The sequence below is a fragment of the Sylvia atricapilla genome, chromosome 19, assembly GCF_009819655.1.
Source record: "Sylvia atricapilla isolate bSylAtr1 chromosome 19, bSylAtr1.pri, whole genome shotgun sequence".
NCBI classification, from domain to species: Eukaryota; Metazoa; Chordata; class Aves; order Passeriformes; family Sylviidae; genus Sylvia; species Sylvia atricapilla.
Genome location: NC_089158.1, coordinates 11,290,435 through 11,310,055, shown reverse-complemented (window position 1 = coordinate 11,310,055; position 19,621 = coordinate 11,290,435). Strand labels below are relative to the sequence as shown.

The following is a 19,621-nucleotide window of genomic DNA, read 5'->3' as shown; positions in this document are numbered from 1 at the left end:
ATAGCAAGACCTGCACAAAACCTGGTTTGATGGGAATTCTCTAATTTTAAATAGTCTTTTTTTCTCCTATTGAAAAATGGATCAATGTACAGAATGAGGAATTATGTCGGTCTCCACAGGACTGTGTGTGCATTCATATTGAAAGAGTTACTTTTTCTAATAAGGATTTTTCTGGAAAATAGGAAAAAGTGGGCAGAAACAGGTTTCACAACCTTACCTGAGGCTTGCTGCTTTTGCACGCGTCATCCAAATGTTTATGCCATAATATTGCATGAAACCTTGAACCAGTCTGAAACTTGTAAACATTGCCTGCGAAAATAAGAGAATGAAAGACTGAATTTGCAGACAGACATATAGTTTCAAATTACTCTGATTTCTGCGCAGAAGCCAAAGTCCTGAAGTAAACTCTTATATTGATTTGCACTTCAAATGCTCAGACATGATGCTGCTATTATAACAGAGCCCACGTGAGGCATGCTACCCAGCAATTCTTGGCTGAAGCAAGTATGAGAACATATGTGGCCTCATAGGCAGACAGAAAAAGACCCTGTAGGTCGGTGTGGGGCAAGGAAAAAAAGAACACTTAGTAATAAGAGAACAAAGACCGCTTAGTTAAGAAGTACAAGGACTATTCAGTCAAGGCGGGAGAGATGTAACAAAGTTTCTAAAATGTAACATGTAGCAGAACCTCAGTAGATAGCAGAAAAAAATTGTTACACAAGCACTTGATTTAAAGAAAAAAGGCCGATGTGAGTATTAGGAATGTGAGCCCTTATATTACTGGTTAGCAGACGCGTGAACAGTTACACTATTAGCTATCCAGGTGCGTGATATTCTAATCTGATAGTGAGAATATTATAAAAGCTATATACACTTTTAATAAATGTTTCTGGTTATACCACAACTGGGGCCTCATTCATACGCCGCAGGTCAGATCTAATTTAATCCTGGCTTTCTTCTCATCAAGGCATCTGATAAAGTTTTTCATATTTGTAAACTTAGTTTTCTTCAATGTCCTACTGCAAATTGTTTCCTGCAATCAAATATTTTGTGCATTTTAGTTAACACCCAGATGATGCACTTCACATAGTAGATGGGACTTCCATATCCAGCAGCAATGCTGAAAACATGAAAACCTGTAAGCAACCACTCAAAGTACAAAATAACTCCGGAAGTTTTCTTATCTTTTGAAGTTTTTGAAGTTTAATCAAGGGAAAAGTTACGGCACTGGAAAATTAATTATTAAAAAGTAATTACTTAGCAGACGTATTTTGGCAAATGGTTTGATATTTTAATCGGCCTCAGTGTAAGTCAAGATTTGACTGATACTGACGGATTTTAAGGAAGCTATTCAGAGACTTGGAGATCAATGTATGGAGACACATGGACAATCTCGTACTGGCCGAGGAATGTCTGCAAAACTTACAGTAACTGCCAAAATTAAGGAATCTCTCTGTAGGCCCCACAAAACTACCACAGCATATTGTAGAAATACGTTCCATTTAATTTGTACCTTCCCTTGAAAATTCTGTATTGAAGATCTCTCTTCAGTCTTTAATGAATTCCACTGTCAGTTCTGCAACCTACAAGCTCATTAGTAGATATTAGTCTACCTCCTGTCACAGAAATGTAACGCAGACATTGTCCATTTTACAATATCTACCTTTGTCAGGGTTATTCAGCTGGAAAATATCAGGATGCTCTGGGTCATCAGGCAGTGCCACCATCCAGCCCACAATGGAGACTTTTTTCCCAGGTGTAGATTTATACTGGAAAAGACAGACAAGTCAGTCATAGCTGAGACTGTAGAAGAGTTTAACTTTTAACTGCAGAAGTTGTACAGAAATATGGCTTAGCCTGGAACAGAAAGTACACTTTGGATGCCCTTCTAGATCTACTTACGAGTATTCAATTTTTGGTATTAGAATAAATTTAAAGCTTACATGTTTTCTTTCAGTGCCTCTTAAAGCTTTTGCTCCAAAGTACAGAAGAGTTGATCCTGAAAGCATGACCCAGTATCTAGTCCATGAGGAGAGCTGAATGAAACAGAAAAAAAAAAAATTAGGAAAAACTCTGCATATCTCTGACATTTCAAAAACCTATTCACAGGCAAGTCCAAGTGTTACCAAATTTAACTTCAGAAGCAAGAAATGGAGATAAAGAGTGTCTCCTGGTGTAAATCAGCCCACCTACCTAAATATTGATGGCTGGCTGTGAATACATTCCTTCTTAGTTGGGTATCTCTTAAAAGTGTCAGTACTGATTGTTTAGAGAAGAGTAGTGTGCTGCCTTCTGCTGTACAGATCTTGGACTTTTGATTAAAAAAAATTATTGAGTTGACAGCTCTGCAATTCTTCAAATCTTTTAGCTCTGAACTGAACTGGGCTGCATGTGAAATACATCAGTCAACTCTACAGAAAACAAATAAATTACCAAATGAATAGCACTAGAACCATGTGAAACCCATAAATTCAGGTTAGCTATGAATTGCCATGACTTTGGTGCTATGGGTGGCTGCTATGCAGCCTTTCCATTTTAATGTGATACCACAAAAGCACCAAAATATACTTTGAAATACCGAGTAGAAATATGTTCAATTGGATTTGTACCCTCCCTTGAAAATTCTGTATTGAAGATCTCCCTCTTCAGTCTTTTATGAGTGCCACTGCAAGTTCTGTAATCTACAAACCCATTAAAAGTTATTATTCTATGTCCTGTCACAGAAACGTAATGCAGACATTATCCATTATGCAATATCTGCCTTTGTCGGAGGTATTTAGCCGGAAAGTATCAGGATGCTCTGGGCCATCAGCTAGTGCTGCAAGATTTATTTCTGGCCTAACAACATTGCTAGCTGGTTACACAATTGCCTCACCCTGCTGTCAGAGCTAGAAATGTGACTTGCAAATGCAGGGAGAAGCAAAACAGCTGTACATCAAATGGCACATTAAGGTTACAACCTTGCTATAACCTGGTCATAACTTTGATCAGGAAAATACAATTGATAAAACCATTGTTTTGTGTGGTATCAAGCCGCAGGTTTAATCTAATCTTGAAAATTATAACAACCACTAATGAATTAGGATCATAGGAATAAGTATAATTAGAATCACTCACAGTAGGTTTCTTGCCTTCTTTGAGCAGTGTTTTTCTTCTTAAAGGTCCTTCCATGGTAATGACTCCTGTGGAACCACCTGCTGTGCAGCTGCACACACCTGTTGGGCTGGAGAGACAAAGCATTCCTCCATGTATTTGAGCAGACAAATAAGACAGCGATTTTTTGTTTTTTAACAAAGCCCTTTAAGCCCTACTACTGAACAAAACCAACACACCATACTATAGCTCTCTGACATGGACAGACGTTACTGGTAGCTGTCCAGCAAAACAGAAAATAGACTGTGGGGAAGGGTCAAGAAGGTACCCTTCTACCATCATTACTTGTCACAGGAATCAAAGATGGCCTTCAAGATAAACCTGCTTCTGTAAAGGTTTCATAAAACCCTAAGCAAAGCCTAGGTTTCTGCAGAATGGAAGTCAGACATCCTTAGTTAAATCAATAGCTAAACTCAATTTCATCTGAATGGGCCATAACCCTGCTTTAACACTAACAGGAATTTTTACAAGCAGGAGGAAGAGACTTCACAAATTGTTATGCTCATACACGGATATTTGGACTACAAATACATTACACTAGGAAATTACACTTTCAATTTGAAGTTTAGCACAGTGAGAGGCAAACCCTGAACTGTACCTGTAGATACAGCTTCGACTCCGAGGAGAATTCCGGATCGGTACCCTCCAGTTAGGCCCCAGTGTGGCATATAAACGACCCCTGTTTGTGAATGCAAATATCTGATGAGGGATAGTCTAGTTTGAGACTTCTACCGTTAGGGGTGGTAAACATGACAGAGACAGTTCCCAATATTTTCAGGTCCAATATTTTTGCAACGCTTTATTTCAAAATGTTTGCCATTTTTTTCCTAACTAATCAATAATTTGATAAAAATAACTATTGATTTAGGGCTTACCTATGTTAGGGATCATTTGTGAATTTCTTAGCTAAGTCTGTAGAGTGCTCAGTGAGTGTACATGAAGACTAACTCACCTTTCAAGCCCTGATGGCAGCTCCTCACTAAATTCTGAGCTTTCACTGCTATCTAGAAAGAGAGTAGTACAGAGAAGGAGTAAGAAAACCACCCATGGGAAAATACAAAGCCAATGTATGTGGATCACCCGAATACTCTTTTATATAGTACCGTGGACATCACTTACTCAAATTATGTTTTGAAGTAGAAGTGTTTTAGAGTTCATGGTAAAATCTTTACTTGGAAGAGGCTCACATGAGCCTCTCCATTTACAGTCTCTCACTCTTAACTCATGTTACTGTTGTGTACTGTTACTTTAATTTTCACCACACTTTTACTTCAGAAGCTGAGCACTTCAGATAGATAACATTTGTAAGACAATATTTCTACCACGATATCCATGAGTCAACTGAAGTTATTAGATATGGTATCATGGTTTACTTTCAAGAAGAAAACACACCTCTATTAGAGGATATGTCAGCTCTATGCTGTTGCTAGGAATTATTAAAATATATACATGATAGTATTCATAACTAAAGTTCCTATTTCTCCTTCAAGCCCATCACCCATTTGTCCCTCCTTTTCTGGTACAACTATTTAGCTCATAGTTTTAATTTGCCCAGGACTGATCTTCTAATGCTCAGTTTTAACACAGTGAGTTGTGCCTGTATTTTCAGAAGTGCAAAGATCATCTCAGTGTCTAACTCTTGCGCAAGTAATGTGCTATCTTTCACAGTCAATTTCCTATTCTAGAAATAGCTTGTGTCTCTTAAAAGGTGGCTTTTTCTTGCTTAAAACACAGATCCTTAATAATTTTTTGATATTATAATAATTATTTTATTAATTATAATACCATGATGTGTTCATTTTACATTTCTTTTTAAGCCTTAGAGAGTACTGCCAAACAATTTTCCCATCTTCTAAAACATATAGTTAAAATTAAACCTACCTTTGTGTAAAGGTAGCTTTTAAAATATAAATCCACTTTTCCCCTGGTAAAAGCTCACAAACACTTTGTGTCACACACCAAGCATCTACAAAACCAATCTCCCTTTATGCCACTTTTACCAAAAGCATCAGTGGGTAATTGAGGAAAGCTGCGGTAACGTTGACCAGATAGCACTTCTCATCTACTTTCATCTATGAAAAACAATCTGTCTTTGCACGGGAACTAATGATGTTCCTAATTCTCTACTTTCAGGTATCTGCGAGTCTGCAGCGCCCCGGGAAGGACGATACCTATGGAGAGGCCGTTGGCCAGGCGCGCGCCGGAGGCGTGGCCGCGCGCGGGGCTGTGGCACTCCAGGACGCTGTCGTCCAGCAGGTGCCGCGGCCGCTCCGTCGGGAAGGTGGCGCTTTTGCTCTCCACGATGCTCAACTGACACATCATACTGGAACATGGAAGAAGAAAAAAACATTAAACCCCTCTTCTGTCATCTAACAGCAACCCTTGGCTCACATTATTTCCACTCAGCCTCCGCCTCATCAGCAGGTTATTAAGGAGCAGACAATTATACCTTACCACTTACTGTACATATGCTCCCTGACTACCAAAATGAGTTTCAGATTTTACTTCTTTGTCGGTAACAATTACTAAATTTCTGCAGCTAGGAAGTTGAAAATGCTTTGACTCCTCTCCATGCAAAACCTGAACATCTTTGGTGGCAGCAAAAGCAGAAACGCAGAAAAAGGAAGACACACCAGGAATCCACAGATCAAAGTGGATAAGCACTTTTCAAGTACTGCCAGTGCCTGGCACTATTAGAGAATAGAGTCAGCAAAAAAACCCAAAAGTGTCAAGAGAAAACCTAGAGAAAACACAGTAAAGCCTGAAACACTCTTGCAATACAAGAAAGGGAAAGGACAAATACTAGCCAGTTCTCTGCTGCTATCTTAAATTTTTATGACACATGTAACTGCCTGAGCATGAGACAGCTGGGTTACGCACTTGTTTCCCAGGCTGTGACTCTTCCGGTGCCTTGGTACGGGAGGTGTAGGTAGACTTGCTCCTACTGAGGTATCAGGACATGTAGGTCTCCTGCTGAACTTCATAACTGTTGACATGTCGGATGGACCTAAAAGAGAGACATTATTTAACACTGAACTGATGCAGATGCCAGAAATTTCATTGGCTGGTATGTTAAGGAACTGATTAAAATTAATTTTTACAGATAACCAAAAGGCCCCATTTCTGAAGCACTGTTTCTCGCACGTTAGGGCTACACCATCCATTTTTGTTATAAATTCACCTCCATAATCTTGAACTCCCTGGAGTAGTTTTTAAAACAGTTTTGCTCATACTTTTAACAATGAACTACAAAAACTCTTGGCATCCTTATAACAGTTGGATGTGCCAAAGTGTAATATGCAGAGCCAAAAGTCAGTTTGTACTTCAGGTGTGAACAGGAATGTCCACACATTCTTTGAATTTTGTTCACAACTTCATGTTGTGAATAAACTGTAAACAATCTGCTCATACTGACTCACAGCTTGAGCATGTAAGAGAAACCAAGGCCTGTAATATACCTAATGGCCAGACAGATGTATTACTTCTCAAACATCTATGAGCTCTAGAGATGTCTCACTGCAATCATTCTTCCTCTCTATTTAAAGATTTTATGAGGTCTCACAGAAAACATGGACAAACAGGTTTTGTTCCAGCTCCTTGATGCTGTTCACAAAAGGCAGGGAGTGACTTTTGCAATACAGTGGAAAACACAGACTATCATCATCCTCAATAGACGCCAGGCTCTTCTTGGCTTCACAGCAAGCAGTTGAGATGTCACTTTTAAAGCATTTAGTTGTGGCATTGGTGCTTGCAATCAAAGTGGGAACAGTGGTCATGAAAGTGGCCATCTGCCCCATATCTTTCTCCTTGGGATGGGCCAGGTACCAGCAGAACAGAGTTCCCTCTACATTACAAAAACCACTTCTTGGAGATTCCAGAAACCTCAGCTTAATCAGCTTCTGGACTCTAACCAAAATGCACCCATTAAAAGGTTAACACAAGAAGAAACTTAGTGATGTGAAAAGCCATGTACAATCATCATCAGAAGCTTTACAATGAAGTGTCTGGCACCAAATAAGTAAAAACTGAAACAGAAAAAAAGTCCTCAAAACCAATCCAAAACACCAACATTCCACAGCACAGTTTGACAACAGGATGTGAGCATGAACTTTTAACAGAAATGGTTCTGGGAGACATGACTTCCCAGGGGAGTGGTCATGGCACCAAGCCTGCCAGAGGACAAGGTGAGTCTGGACAACACTCTTAGTGATACAATTTAGTTTTATATAGCCCTGCAAGGAGCAGGAAGTTGGACTTAATGATCCTTATGGGTCTCTCCCTACTTGAGAGATTCTATTTTTTATACAGGCTACTCTTTCTACCCTGAAGGAAGGTATCAGCTTCTTCTGCCTTGAACTGAGGATTCATGAGACACAAGAAGAAACAGGAGAACCAGTAATAAGCTTCTTCCAGTAACACGCAAAAAACCAAAACAAACAAAAAAACCCCAAACAAACAAACAAACAAACAAAAACCCCACACCAAAAACCACCAAATAAATGCAAGATGCTTTCCTGTCCATACTCACTCTGCAACAAATACTTATAACAAGTTGTACAAAACACAAAAATGAATTCCAAATTACTTGAATTTTTACTTCCCCAGAGCCTAGACTCTGGAATTTCACCGTGAACTGGATTGTAACTAGGAAAAATTGCAAAGAGTTTTCCCTAGCAGTAAGGGGAAAGATTTAATCCACAGAGTGTTCTGCACATTTGAGCAAACAGTTCATTATGCAGCTTAATTAATAATGAAGGGAGCCCCAAGACAAGCAAAAAGACAAAACTTCTTTTAACAATACAGAGACATGGGATAAATTTGTTAGAGGAACCTTCAGTAGTATTATTCATCAGACCATCAATTTAGTAGGAGAACAAAAACAAAACAGTTTTTAAGCCTGTTTTTTGCCTCAGTCATATATACCATCAGGACAGCATTTTTGCCTGCCTGTCTCTGCTACCATCACACAACTGCGAATTTGTGAAACACAACAGTCATACATCAGTCACTGGCACATGCAGCTTCAGAGAAGGTCTTATCCCTAATGACCACGTGCAGTTTTAAAAAATGCACTTTCAGTCATTACTTCATCCAGAGATTCACCTAGAGACACACATCTGGCATGTTGGAGAAGGCCAAGTATAATGGTCTTGCTGCACGTACAACTAAAGTTCTGATGCATTTGGGCTACAACACAACACTGGAAGCTTCTTCCATAAAACCAAAGCAGTTCATCTTCCATTTCTGCCATGAGGCAAAGCACAGAAAAAGTATGACTATGAGTGCAATCATGTGTTGCGTAGTTTAATGTAAAAACTGTATGGATTCATATTTCACCATTAGGTCTGAAAAATCTTAGCTGCTGCATTAGTAGGAAGAATGCACATTTCACTAAAGTCTTCTACCGTGGGTTTTCATTAAAAATTAAAATTTATGCAAAGACAAAACAAATGCCTTCAGAAGTTTCAGAAATGATTACAAGTTCTTTACTTTGAAAACCTCCAGTTCTTCTGATGAACTAGGTTCCCAAAAAAGGAGTTTGCTCTACATGCTCTGTTTGCGGAGCCTTTCCATAAGGTACTTTTCAACTTGTGAACAGGAAAACACTTAGGACTACTGAGATATTTATTACCTGCTCAGAAGCCTAAAACATATTGGAAATGAAACCCAGTGGCAGCTAAAAGAGAATTTCTCTGAAAATTATCAGCATTTATCAGCAAGAGTTTAATCTGAAAATCAGCATAAACTTCACTGTTAATGTGCCCACTCTGAGGCTTGTCCCTTAATCTGGCTGCAGGATTTGTTCACTTTTATATTGCTTCCTGCTGTGTCATTCAGATGTTTCTGGCGCCAATTCTCAATCCTGATTTACATTTTTTTTCAAGTGGATGACATTAAGTTCTTTTAAGTTCACTGAATGCTACTGAAACCACAGCCTGTAGAGAGTAGCAATCTTAAGGCACAGCCCTAGAGGATTATCAGTATAGTGCAAAGCTTTTTCACACACACATTGCACTACATGTAGAAATAACTGTTAGGTTTTGTAATACATAATAGTTTAAAGGTTTAAGTTTCTCACTGTGGAGAACCAGAGACCTGAAAGCAGTTCCATTAATTTTGTTCCAAAACACTGATATGCAACGAAACAAAAGCATGAGACTGCATCAAAATGACTTTGTCAGAAAGAACAGCAAAATTCCAAGTCCAGTGCTGACACAATCAACCCATAACAAAATCAAAGTTGGCTGGATTTGACTCCAGTTGGGTTCAAATGTTACTATCAAAACCTACAAAGTGTAAGAGATATTATCTAGCAAGAAATAAGGGTTTGAGACTTTTCACTCTACACTGCCTTTTTTTCTCTCTCTCTAGGGAGCATGGACTGAAATTTACTCTGATACGATTGCAACATGAAACTATCTAAAGACTGATCATTATAAAGATGATAATTGCCTGATTTAGGTAAGAGCTTTGAATACCTGGATAGCTTCAGAACAGAAAAGGTTTAATAAATTGCCCCCCTCCCCCTGAAACAAATGATGTAGCATGTCTAAAGGGACTCCACATCTCAGATTACAATATAATATTAGGGAATATTATGAATAATATCAAAATAATAATAGAGAATAAAATTTCAGTTCACATAAAAATATTGCCAGGCTTAAGGTGTGATGCGTCAAGCGGGACAGAATTTATGGAAACAGGTGTAAGAGTCTTACAGCTTAATACAACAGTCCAGCTTGGCTTCCTTGCTATTATATATGGCAATCACAATTGCCTGCATCAGTCCTGTGAAAGAAGGAAATTGGACCTGGGTTGACAGACCACTGGAACAGGCTGCCTAGAGAGCTTGTGGACTGTCCTTCACTAGAGGTATTCCAGAGCCATCTGGACATAATCCTGTGCCATGTGCTGTAGGATGACCCTACTTGAGCAGGCAGCTTGGACAAGATGATCTAGTGTGGTCTCTTCCAACTATGCTGTGATTCTGTGACTTAGTAAAATTCCTACTTAGGTGTCTTCAGTGATGATCATGATGGTAGAAAACAAAATGCTTTGTGGGATCAGATAAAAACAGAAATATCATCTGTGCTGGTATTATTATCCCTGGACTGACCATTTTCAATGTAGTTCTGCATCCTCGTCAACTCCCAGGCAAGAGAAGGAAATCTATACAGGTTAGCTCTGTTAGCCCTGTGCTAAGGTAATAAGAATCTGAACTTAAATACCTTTACAAAGTCTTTGTATCTGCTCTGCTGCCAAATGTCTATGAAGAAGAATGATGATATAGAGTTCTCCTCAGCTATCTACACTCAGTTGAGCAAGAAGTCTGGGGTGCAGTGAGTGTCAGCATGAGCTATGGGGCAGAGGGCAGACAACCTAATTTCTGTAAAGGAGTAAGAGACAAAGAAAGCCCATGCCAAGAAGGATGCCAAAGAGGGTAAGCAGCACAGACCAATAGATGTTTATGGACATACCAGACTGCTGAGCAATTAGCTGGGGAAGTTATGCCTGATACTGCTGATAACAAAATTCCAATATTAAATTCATTTGGGACTGAGTTACTTTGCCCCTTTTTTCCAATAAGTGAAGTCATCTGCTACTGCTAACTCTTGTCTTTACTCTTCTGGCTCCACTCCTAGTGCATACTGTTACCATGATTGCTATTCTGTTATTTTGCCTTTCATGGAGACAAAGCACTCTTAGCAGGATTTTCCAGTCAGCTGGCATGAACAAGGGTTAGTTTGGTTTTCATTATTTCTCAGCATCATTTTCAAGATTATGCTGACATGCACAGGAATGATGTATAAAAATATTAAAATGTTATTAAAAATTTGTTTGTGTTAGGGAACGTGAGACAACTTCATCAGAGCGAGCCGAGTGCTGTTCAGAGATCTGTGGCAAGAACATTTGGAAAAGTTTACACATATCCCAAAGGATCTCACTGTTTTTTCCTTTGCATAATTTTTCCATGAATAATCCTTCAAATGTTATAAATGAATGTTACTTTTGCAATCCTTCAGTAAAACATGTGAACATTTACAGTCTCCAGAGCTTTTAAAAAAAGCAGCAGGGTGAGCGAGTTACAGTTCACAATTTTTCTCCATTAAAAAGCTATCAGTAAACCAGTACTAGATATGCAAAATAAAAACTGAAAATGAGTTGCATATTATATGATGAACTGAGTGATTTTTCAGAAACAGTCTCAACTATTCACTATTTTCTAGTGAGCAGTTAAGAAGTAAAACTTACCAGCTCTGTTTCTAAAACTTAATAAAGACATTCCAAGCCACACTCTCTAGTTAAATCTCCACTGTTATTTTTTACTACTCTGTTTTTTATTGTAACCAGTGTGTGATAAATAAAACTTTCAAAGAGAAAGACCTACTTACAAACACACAATAAATAACTTTAGATTAATCTTGTGCCCAGAATCAAGAATGCAAAAAAAATTACATCTAGAATGATGGGTATTGTGAAAGAACAGTTTTAATTTTCAGAGTATTGCTTTACAATTCAACAAAAGGCTACTAATGCATACAACAAATAAGAGATGTTATGGCTGCTTCTCAGACAAGAGCAAACTAAGTAAATGAGTCTGAGTTCTTGGCCACACCTTCCAATGCTCCTCCAAATTCCCCAAAACACACACACACACACGCACGTGTACTTTTGACTGCACAGAAGCACACCTGTGTGTATTGTCTTCAAATGCTTCCTGGACAGAAGTGGTATTTTCAATTTAAAGTGTCACTTCTATGCAATCACTGATTGTCAGCATTTGTCTTACTTATCCTTACTTAACCAGTGGAATGCGCAAATCCCAGACTTACACTTCAGAAAAAAAGCTGAAGTTTTTGCAGTTGGATCTGCAAGTCAGTATATGGGCTTGTGTGACATCAAGACTGGCAATGAAGACATATCCATTGTGAGGGTATAGCTGCAGGGAAATTGAAGTTTGGGTTCTACCAAATACATTAACTAATCCCTAAAAAAACCCCCAACTTTTTACAGAAACTATTTCAGGTGACTGCTGTGAAAAAAGAGTCAAAACCAAAAATCCAAAACCAACTAAACCTCCAAAAATAAGGCAGAAAAGCCCTTTGTCCTCTGGTTGGTCTACATTTGTAGCATGCCTCCAGATAGCAGCTTGGTAGTTAAAATAAGCATCAACTAACTAGGACATTAGACTTGTCTGGTAAGGAAGTCACAGAAATTAATAGAAAGTGATAAAGTTAAAAACTGAATGCAATCATTCTCTCCCTAGAAACTTCGTATTTGTTTTGACAGAATATTCTTCTACAATTTTTTGTGAAGCTTTGGTATATTAAGAAAAAACCCAGAGTAGACTAATTCCAGTTGGATTTAATGGTTGATAACATCCAAAGATTTGAACTGATATGAATCCACAGATTTGTTTGATATGGATGTTTCAAATATACTCCAGAGAGCTGTAGAAGTTTCTCATGAAAGTATCACAGAGAAAGAGAATGGAAACCAAAGAGTAAAGTTTTCTGGACGATCTGTAAATTTATGTGAAGAAAACTTAGTTCTTCCATTTCTACCCTAAGTCCTGTGTAAGAAAAGCAGATATGCTGCACATGAAGCAATGTCCAAGAACTTGCACAAGGATTAGACAACCCTCATTTCCACAGAATGACTGGCTGCTAAAGCACTTAGCACAAACTATTTATTAGTTGCCAAGGCAACCAGTAAAACAAATGGCAAAACTAAATGTCAAACTCAGTGTTTACATGGAAAATTATGGTGTGGGGTTTTTTTATTCTAAAATGCTGGAACTGCTGTAGAGATATCACTAATGTAGTACAGCTACTTCAGAGGGTTACAAATGTGCAAACATCCCCAGTCTTTCTTCCTTCTGTTTCTACATTTTCAACTCCTATCTATCACATACTGTACATACAATAATTGACCTTTTCTAATTAATTAGAATATATATTCTATGTAATGATCTAGCTCTCAAAGCTGAATGGACTTGGTACAATGGGCTGAATTCTACCCCCAGAACAAAGAATAGAATATACCTGTTTCAGATTAATTACTCCATATTCCTGATATGATGGTAACATGAAACCTCTGGTCTAATTATTCTCCCCTCAAGAATTACACCAAGACCTACTGGGGAAAAAAAAAAAAAAAAAAAAAAAAAAAAAAGGAGTGAGGATCCATCCCTAACCAGTGCACAACAAAGCCCTCAAAATAAGTATTACCCACAGCAGAGATCTGGCTGTTGCTAAAATTTAATGCTAGGTGTTAACTTTAATGAAAGGGTTCATTAAAAATCACAGAATTGTTAAGACCAGTCTTTGAGTCATTTAGTATTAGATACAATTTTCTGGATATGGTAATTACTTTACCATTATTTAAAATTTTTATATTGTTTTTCAAGACAGAATAAATACACTGTATTCCAGAGAATGAGTAACCACTTTGTATGTTCTGATTAGCACTGCACTCTGATCTTTTCCAAATAACATGATAAGAAAGAGTATGCATAACATAACATTTCTCTACTGAGCTACACTTGCTGTGCAAACTCTGAGGAACTCCAGTTGCTTAGAAGGCTTACATTTATCATAAATTGTATTAAATCTTTTCCTTTGTTCTGGGAAAATGTATTGAGTTATACCTTCCAAAACAACCCAATAGCCATACCATAAATGACAAGAACACAGGTGTCTTTTACAGCTAATTCAACTAGAAACTGTGAACAGTTAGCATACTATAAGCTCTCCAGCAACATTCTCTCTCTCTCTCTCTCTCAAACCACAGCAAGACAGAATGAACAGACTTAGGTCACTGCCAAGAAAGTTGTGTGAATCACACAGTTCCTGAAAGCATTCAACTAAACTACTTAAAGCTCCTTCTTAAATGCTACTTGCCAGGGAAAAGAATCTCTGCCGCATTATGAAAGACATGAAATCTTCCTGTGAAAACACTATTCACAATTATATGTGCACTTGGTTATTACATGAGACCCTCTTAGCCACTAATATACAAAACATAGCTTGTTGTGAGACAGTCACTTTAATCAGATGCCTGCCTCCTGTTTGAATTTACTGGAAAACTAGCTGGCAAAAGAAGTGGAAAATGGACACATGGTTTTCTCCAGACTTTAGCAAATAGAAATGCTGTAGGATTTAACTGTTTTTATTGAGCTTCAGACTCGCGAAGATATTTCAAGGGGAAAAATCAAACCCACAATGTCTCTGGCTACAGTAAACTGTTAATATATTTTTGAAAGAGAGAAAACCGGGTAGAAGATAAATTCACAGTGTTGGCAAGTAAAATCCATTTCCATCAGCAACATATGCAATTATATTTTAGAACACAAAGATGACATTATTACCTGCACTTAATCCCATTATAGACTTTGGAATTATTACCAATGACATTGAGCTTTTTTCCTGTCTCTGGAAACATGCTGATCTCTAAGGAGGCAGCATGTCACAGACAGAACTCAATTAGACTTATTGCTATTAGTAATTCATTAACTTTTGGATTATCAAGACAACTGAACTGATGACTGACTTTATGGGCTAAGAACCTTTATTTTAACTTTAAATCACTATTATCAGACACTCACACCTTAAACTACTGACTGGAATATTAAACTACTTCCCACGCTATTTTGAGATCATCTATTATTTGTAATTGTAGCTTACCAACTGCAAAAGACTTATTTCTGGCATATAATGTCCGAAGCGGAAATAATTTTAAGTTATCATTTGAATTCAAATAAAATTGACAGCAGTACCTGTAAATGTGCTGGTTTTAATTCTCCATGTTCAAATATCTCATTACTGATATCTGAGTATTTTAGTTCAGAATTATTCAAGACTAACATACGGCTATACTCCCATTTATTGTTATGAAATAAACAATAAAATATTGCCTTCATGCTTAGTTAAATTACATTTTGAATTCATGCCAAGTAACTTAATAAACCTTCTCCAGGAATAAAATTTTCAGTAAAATTTATTTTCAGTAAAATTTATTTTCAGTAAAATATGTTGGATTCCATTTATTAGCATTTTTGCAGCCCACACAGGTGCAGCTCATTGAAAAATTCCTGCGGTTATTACGAAATGCTGATGGCATTCATTGTCTAACTGGCAGTGAGAAACTCTCTAGCTGAGCAAGAAATACAGCAATCCACAAAAGGGTCAAGCTTTCGAAGGAAATACTAACAGAAGAATGGAGCAATAGGAATGACTCATTACTTGGTTTCTAGTCATCACAGTAATTCTCACTCTGAATAAAGCAACCTTACAGAGCACTTAAGGGCACTGCAGATTCAGAAGGGAAAATTTGCCCTCTCCTAACACTGCCAGATACTATAGGATCATATATTCAATGAAGTTGGTACTACTGAACATTGTCCCAATCATTTTTTGTGGGCTCCATTTTTTGTGTGAGCTCACTGCAGTATCATGCTGTATTCCTTGCCTGGATCAAGGAGACAGGCTCAAAGTTCTTGTTTCCAACTTTGGAACCGTATTTTTAATTGCCTTCCATTAGAGTTCTAATAAGCTCTCAGCCCTTGATTAGGAATTACAAAGTACTGGTGATGATCACATACTATGCTGCTATGACTGAAATTAGATTCCATAATTCTATGAATGAAGTGTTAACATCAAAGCCCAAGGGTTGAGCATGTAGATGTGAATAACACAAAGTGAAAGCCAGAAAACAAAAAAAGGTTGTCTACTTTACATATGTAAGAAAGATGTAATAATATGAGAGGCAATGACTTAGTTTCAAGCCTCTTGTATGAAAAAGCAAATCCTCACAAAAGCAAAAGAAAATGTGACATGATGTGGTGGGTTGACTTTCATGGACTGTCAGTTGCTCACTGAGCTGCTCTATTACTCCCCATCCTTCAAAGGACAAGGTGAAGAAAACAAAATACAAAAATCTTTGTGTGCTGAGATAAAGGCAAATTAATTTAAAAAGGCAACAACTGTATGCAGAACCAAAAGAAATCAAACAAAAAATTTATCCTCCACATCCCATCAGTGGGCAATGAGCAGCCATGGTCTAACCCAAGCCTCATAGCCCATGCTTAGGAAGACAAACACATTAATAATAAATGCCTTGCTCTCCCCTTTCTCTTGTTTTTTATTGATAAGCATGTCATATAGTACAGAATATCTTTTTGGGCAGCTTAAATCAGCTGTACCCTCCCAACTTCTTGCACATCCCCAGCTCACTGCCCTTTCTGGCAGGGAGTTGGGTTTGGAGAGATAGCCTTGATGCAACAGGCACTGCTTAGCAGAAATCTAGTACCTTAGCAACACCTTTCCAGACACAGATACAGAGTACAACACTGTGAGGCCTTCTGTGGGGAAGGTAACTTCCAAATGCATTTCTGTATAAAAAAAGTGTTCACTAAGAACTACTTTTGAACTCACCTAATTAAAAAAATATATATTCTGTGAACAATTTCTTTATATTTTACACAACAATTAATAATGCATCAAGCGGGGAAAGGGAAAGCACCTTAAAGAAATTGAAGACAAGGTGAAATGTTTATCTGACTCTGGGAATAGCAATCACGGTACTAGGAAAAACAAGAGGTTCCCTATGAACAACTGGTCATTTGACACCAGCCAACATGAAGAACTGGGAGGCAGAGGAAAAACACATAGGATTTTTCTTCTTTTTATATTTAGCATCTTCCTTTTTTTTTTTTTTTCCTCTCATTTACTTTGCCTTTCATTGGTGAGAAAAAAAGACATTTTGAGTGTCAATTGAAACTGCATGTCAGATGTGGTCTGGACTCTTTGGGGTTTTTAAATTGACACATGATTTTACATAATGAGAGAGAAAATTGGCAACTCAGGTTCAAGAGATTAAAACAGAATGGCTTTTGAGATAATGGCTCCTATAGCAGCAAGTACATTTCACATAGCCTGATGTTTGTTTAGTCAGGTCATAGCAATAAACAGTGGATTAGTTTTTGTCCACTTAAGGATGGTACTCTTGTTTTTCAGAGGTTGCTAGAAGCTATTGTTGCTACAAAACTTTTGTCCTCCTGCTTTCCACAATGAAATTGTCTCAAATGTATGTGATCACATGGAAACCTCAAAAGAGAATTACCTGTGTTACTCACTGCATTGGTTTTTTTGTACGGCAAGAGGGCTGTTTTTTCTTCACTTATTAAATAATGATGGAATCTCAAGCATTTGTAACAAAATTCCACAATCTGACAGCTGTTCCAACACTAGAAAACACCCTGTGACATCCCTTGAACTAGAACTGCTTTTATACAAATTAGCAATCTTTCTTGTTGACTCATGCTACTGATGTACCTCTGGATTTTCCCATATACTTCAGTGGAAGATTTCTGTAATTAAAATTATTTCCTTACTCAAATTTTCAAATTATGTTTTATACCTGCAAGATCTTCTTTGGAGGAAACCAGTCGAGGAGAGCTGTTACCTGGCTCAATTCTTAAAGATAATCTGAAAAAACAAGTTTTTAGAGAAATTAACAAAAAAAAAATTCTCAATAAAAGTTGAAAGAAATTGAAGAAGTAATTATTTTGGCAGTGCTAATGAGGAATTTTACTTTCTTGGAAGTGTAGTTATTTATTCTGTGATGTAACAAAACAATAGATTTTTTGAAGCAATTCACTACCTGTCAGAACCAAGAAAAGAATGGTAAGGAAACTATATGAAAGAAGAAAGAGAAATCATTATTTAATCCTCCTTCTCAGTTTAAAAATGTAAGTTCATACAGTCTTTCACCTTGGGAAAAAAAACTCAAAAAGTTAGTAATTTAGATACAAACCTAACATTTTCGTCCCTCTAAACATGAAAGTGAATTTACCAGGTTGAAATGTGCACAAAGAAATAGCTATTTAGTTACTGCGGCTGACAGAAATGAAGCTTCATAGGGCAAAGTGACCAACACTTAATAGTAAAAGAGGGTAATTAAAAGAAATTAGTATACACCATGTTGCCTCACTTGATGTGTTTTATTATGTACTCACTCACTCTTGTGTTCTCAGCACTCCAACAAATCTCAATCTCTCAATGCACATCACTTCTGCCATTTCTCAAGTTTAGGCAGTCTTAACTTGACATTCATGAGTCCTTTGCTCTGTACCAGTCTGACAAAAAGGTATGAAGGACTACAATGTTAAATAAATTTTAATGGAATAGGCATAAATCCAAAGGCAATAACTGCTGTCATTGCACAGCAGTGAACATGCACAAAAGCTGTAAGGTTTCTAGCTGCAGCACCCTGCTGTGCACCCCAAGGAAAGGCCTTCTGACTTCAGATAAAAACATGCAAAGGAGTGGAGGGAGAAACCTACGACAGCATTTCAAAATGTCACGTATGGCTCAGCCATCACTTTCCTTATTACTCTTTATTAGGAATACCTTTCAATTCCTTTTCTACAATATTCCAACATTGTCGACTATGTTTTAGTGTGACGTCAGTTAACAAAGCTATGGTTCATTTCATGTTTTGGAATTTCTATTCTTCTGACAGTACTAGATTCTTTTAACTACCCAAAGTAATGTATTTCAAGTAGGTAATGAATCATTCCTTTCCAGACTACTTCTCTTTCTGTCAAATTGATTTCTATGACCAGGAAGCAGTAACATAACTCTCCTAGAAAGTTACAATAATACAAGTCAGTGCACAATTCAAATGTTGATCACATGCAAATTTCTTTCAGTATGGAAAAAAGGCAAAAGTAATTAATTAAGTCCTTTGCTATAAATAAGGCCCTGCTGTGTGAATTTATCTTCCATATCCATAGAAATGTTCCAGTTGCATCCCTTGCACAGCAGTTATTCTTTCGTTCACTTTTAAGGCTGATCAGTCCCTCGCTACATTCAAACTTCATGATTCCCATGCCATGAGCTTGACTTTTGCAACGAAAGCTTTTTAGTTTTGTTTGTTTGTTTGTTTTAATGATCTTCTGCAGAAACTGTGCCACAGATGCTATTCAGAAATCTGTGTATGAAGCCCATTTTACTGGGTTAGCTCATATTTGACAAACCAAAGTCCCTAGGCAAAGCAGGCATTTCAGATTATTTCAGTTTTTCTCCAAATGGAAGCAGACAACCCTCCTTCTGATAACCCATCACTGTTCCAAAATTGCTAATTTCTCCTGTCTGTCTGTAAAAGGGAAATGTTCACTGGTCTTTTCCCACACGTGAAAATGGCATTTTTAGTTTCTGCCAGCTTTGAGAAACTCATCTCTGAAGCTCTTTCCTTACCCTGTATCACAGAACGTACTCAGCTTTATTAGTCCTCTGTGGCAATAGCCACAGTTTATTTGGTCACTGTGGGAACACTCATCTAATAAGTCCACTGTTAAAAGATATGACTGCAGTTCAATCCATGCAAGCCAATAGCTTCTTTCTTTTACAGTGATGTGATTTGTAATGCATTCCTCCATGTTTCGCTTGGTTAGAATAAAATG

The 19,621-nt window shown here is 37.5% G+C and overlaps 1 protein-coding gene across 4 annotated transcripts in view; it reads right to left on the bottom strand.

Moving 5' to 3' along the window:
* The window catches only part of RALGPS1 (Ral GEF with PH domain and SH3 binding motif 1), a 66,443-nt gene that overhangs the window by 2,938 nt on the left and 43,884 nt on the right, over positions 1–19,621 (bottom strand). Inside the window, exons 10-18 of one of the 4 annotated variants that reach the window (XM_066333040.1) lie at positions 17,575–17,642; positions 6,034–6,160; positions 5,325–5,476; positions 4,106–4,157; positions 3,752–3,832; positions 3,118–3,223; positions 1,944–2,036; positions 1,664–1,769; positions 218–309 (exon numbers count right to left, since the gene is read on the bottom strand). In XM_066333040.1, the coding sequence (XP_066189137.1) occupies positions 218–309; positions 1,664–1,769; positions 1,944–2,036; positions 3,118–3,223; positions 3,752–3,832; positions 4,106–4,157; positions 5,325–5,476; positions 6,034–6,160; positions 17,575–17,642 (877 nt within the window). Of the gene's footprint in view, positions 1–217; positions 310–341; positions 1,034–1,663; positions 1,770–1,943; positions 2,037–3,117; positions 3,224–3,751; positions 3,833–4,105; positions 4,158–5,324; positions 5,477–6,033; positions 6,161–12,676; positions 13,294–17,574; positions 17,643–19,621 lie in introns of those variants that run through there. The other 3 variants (XM_066333042.1, XM_066333043.1, XM_066333044.1) reach the window with 3 other exon arrangements.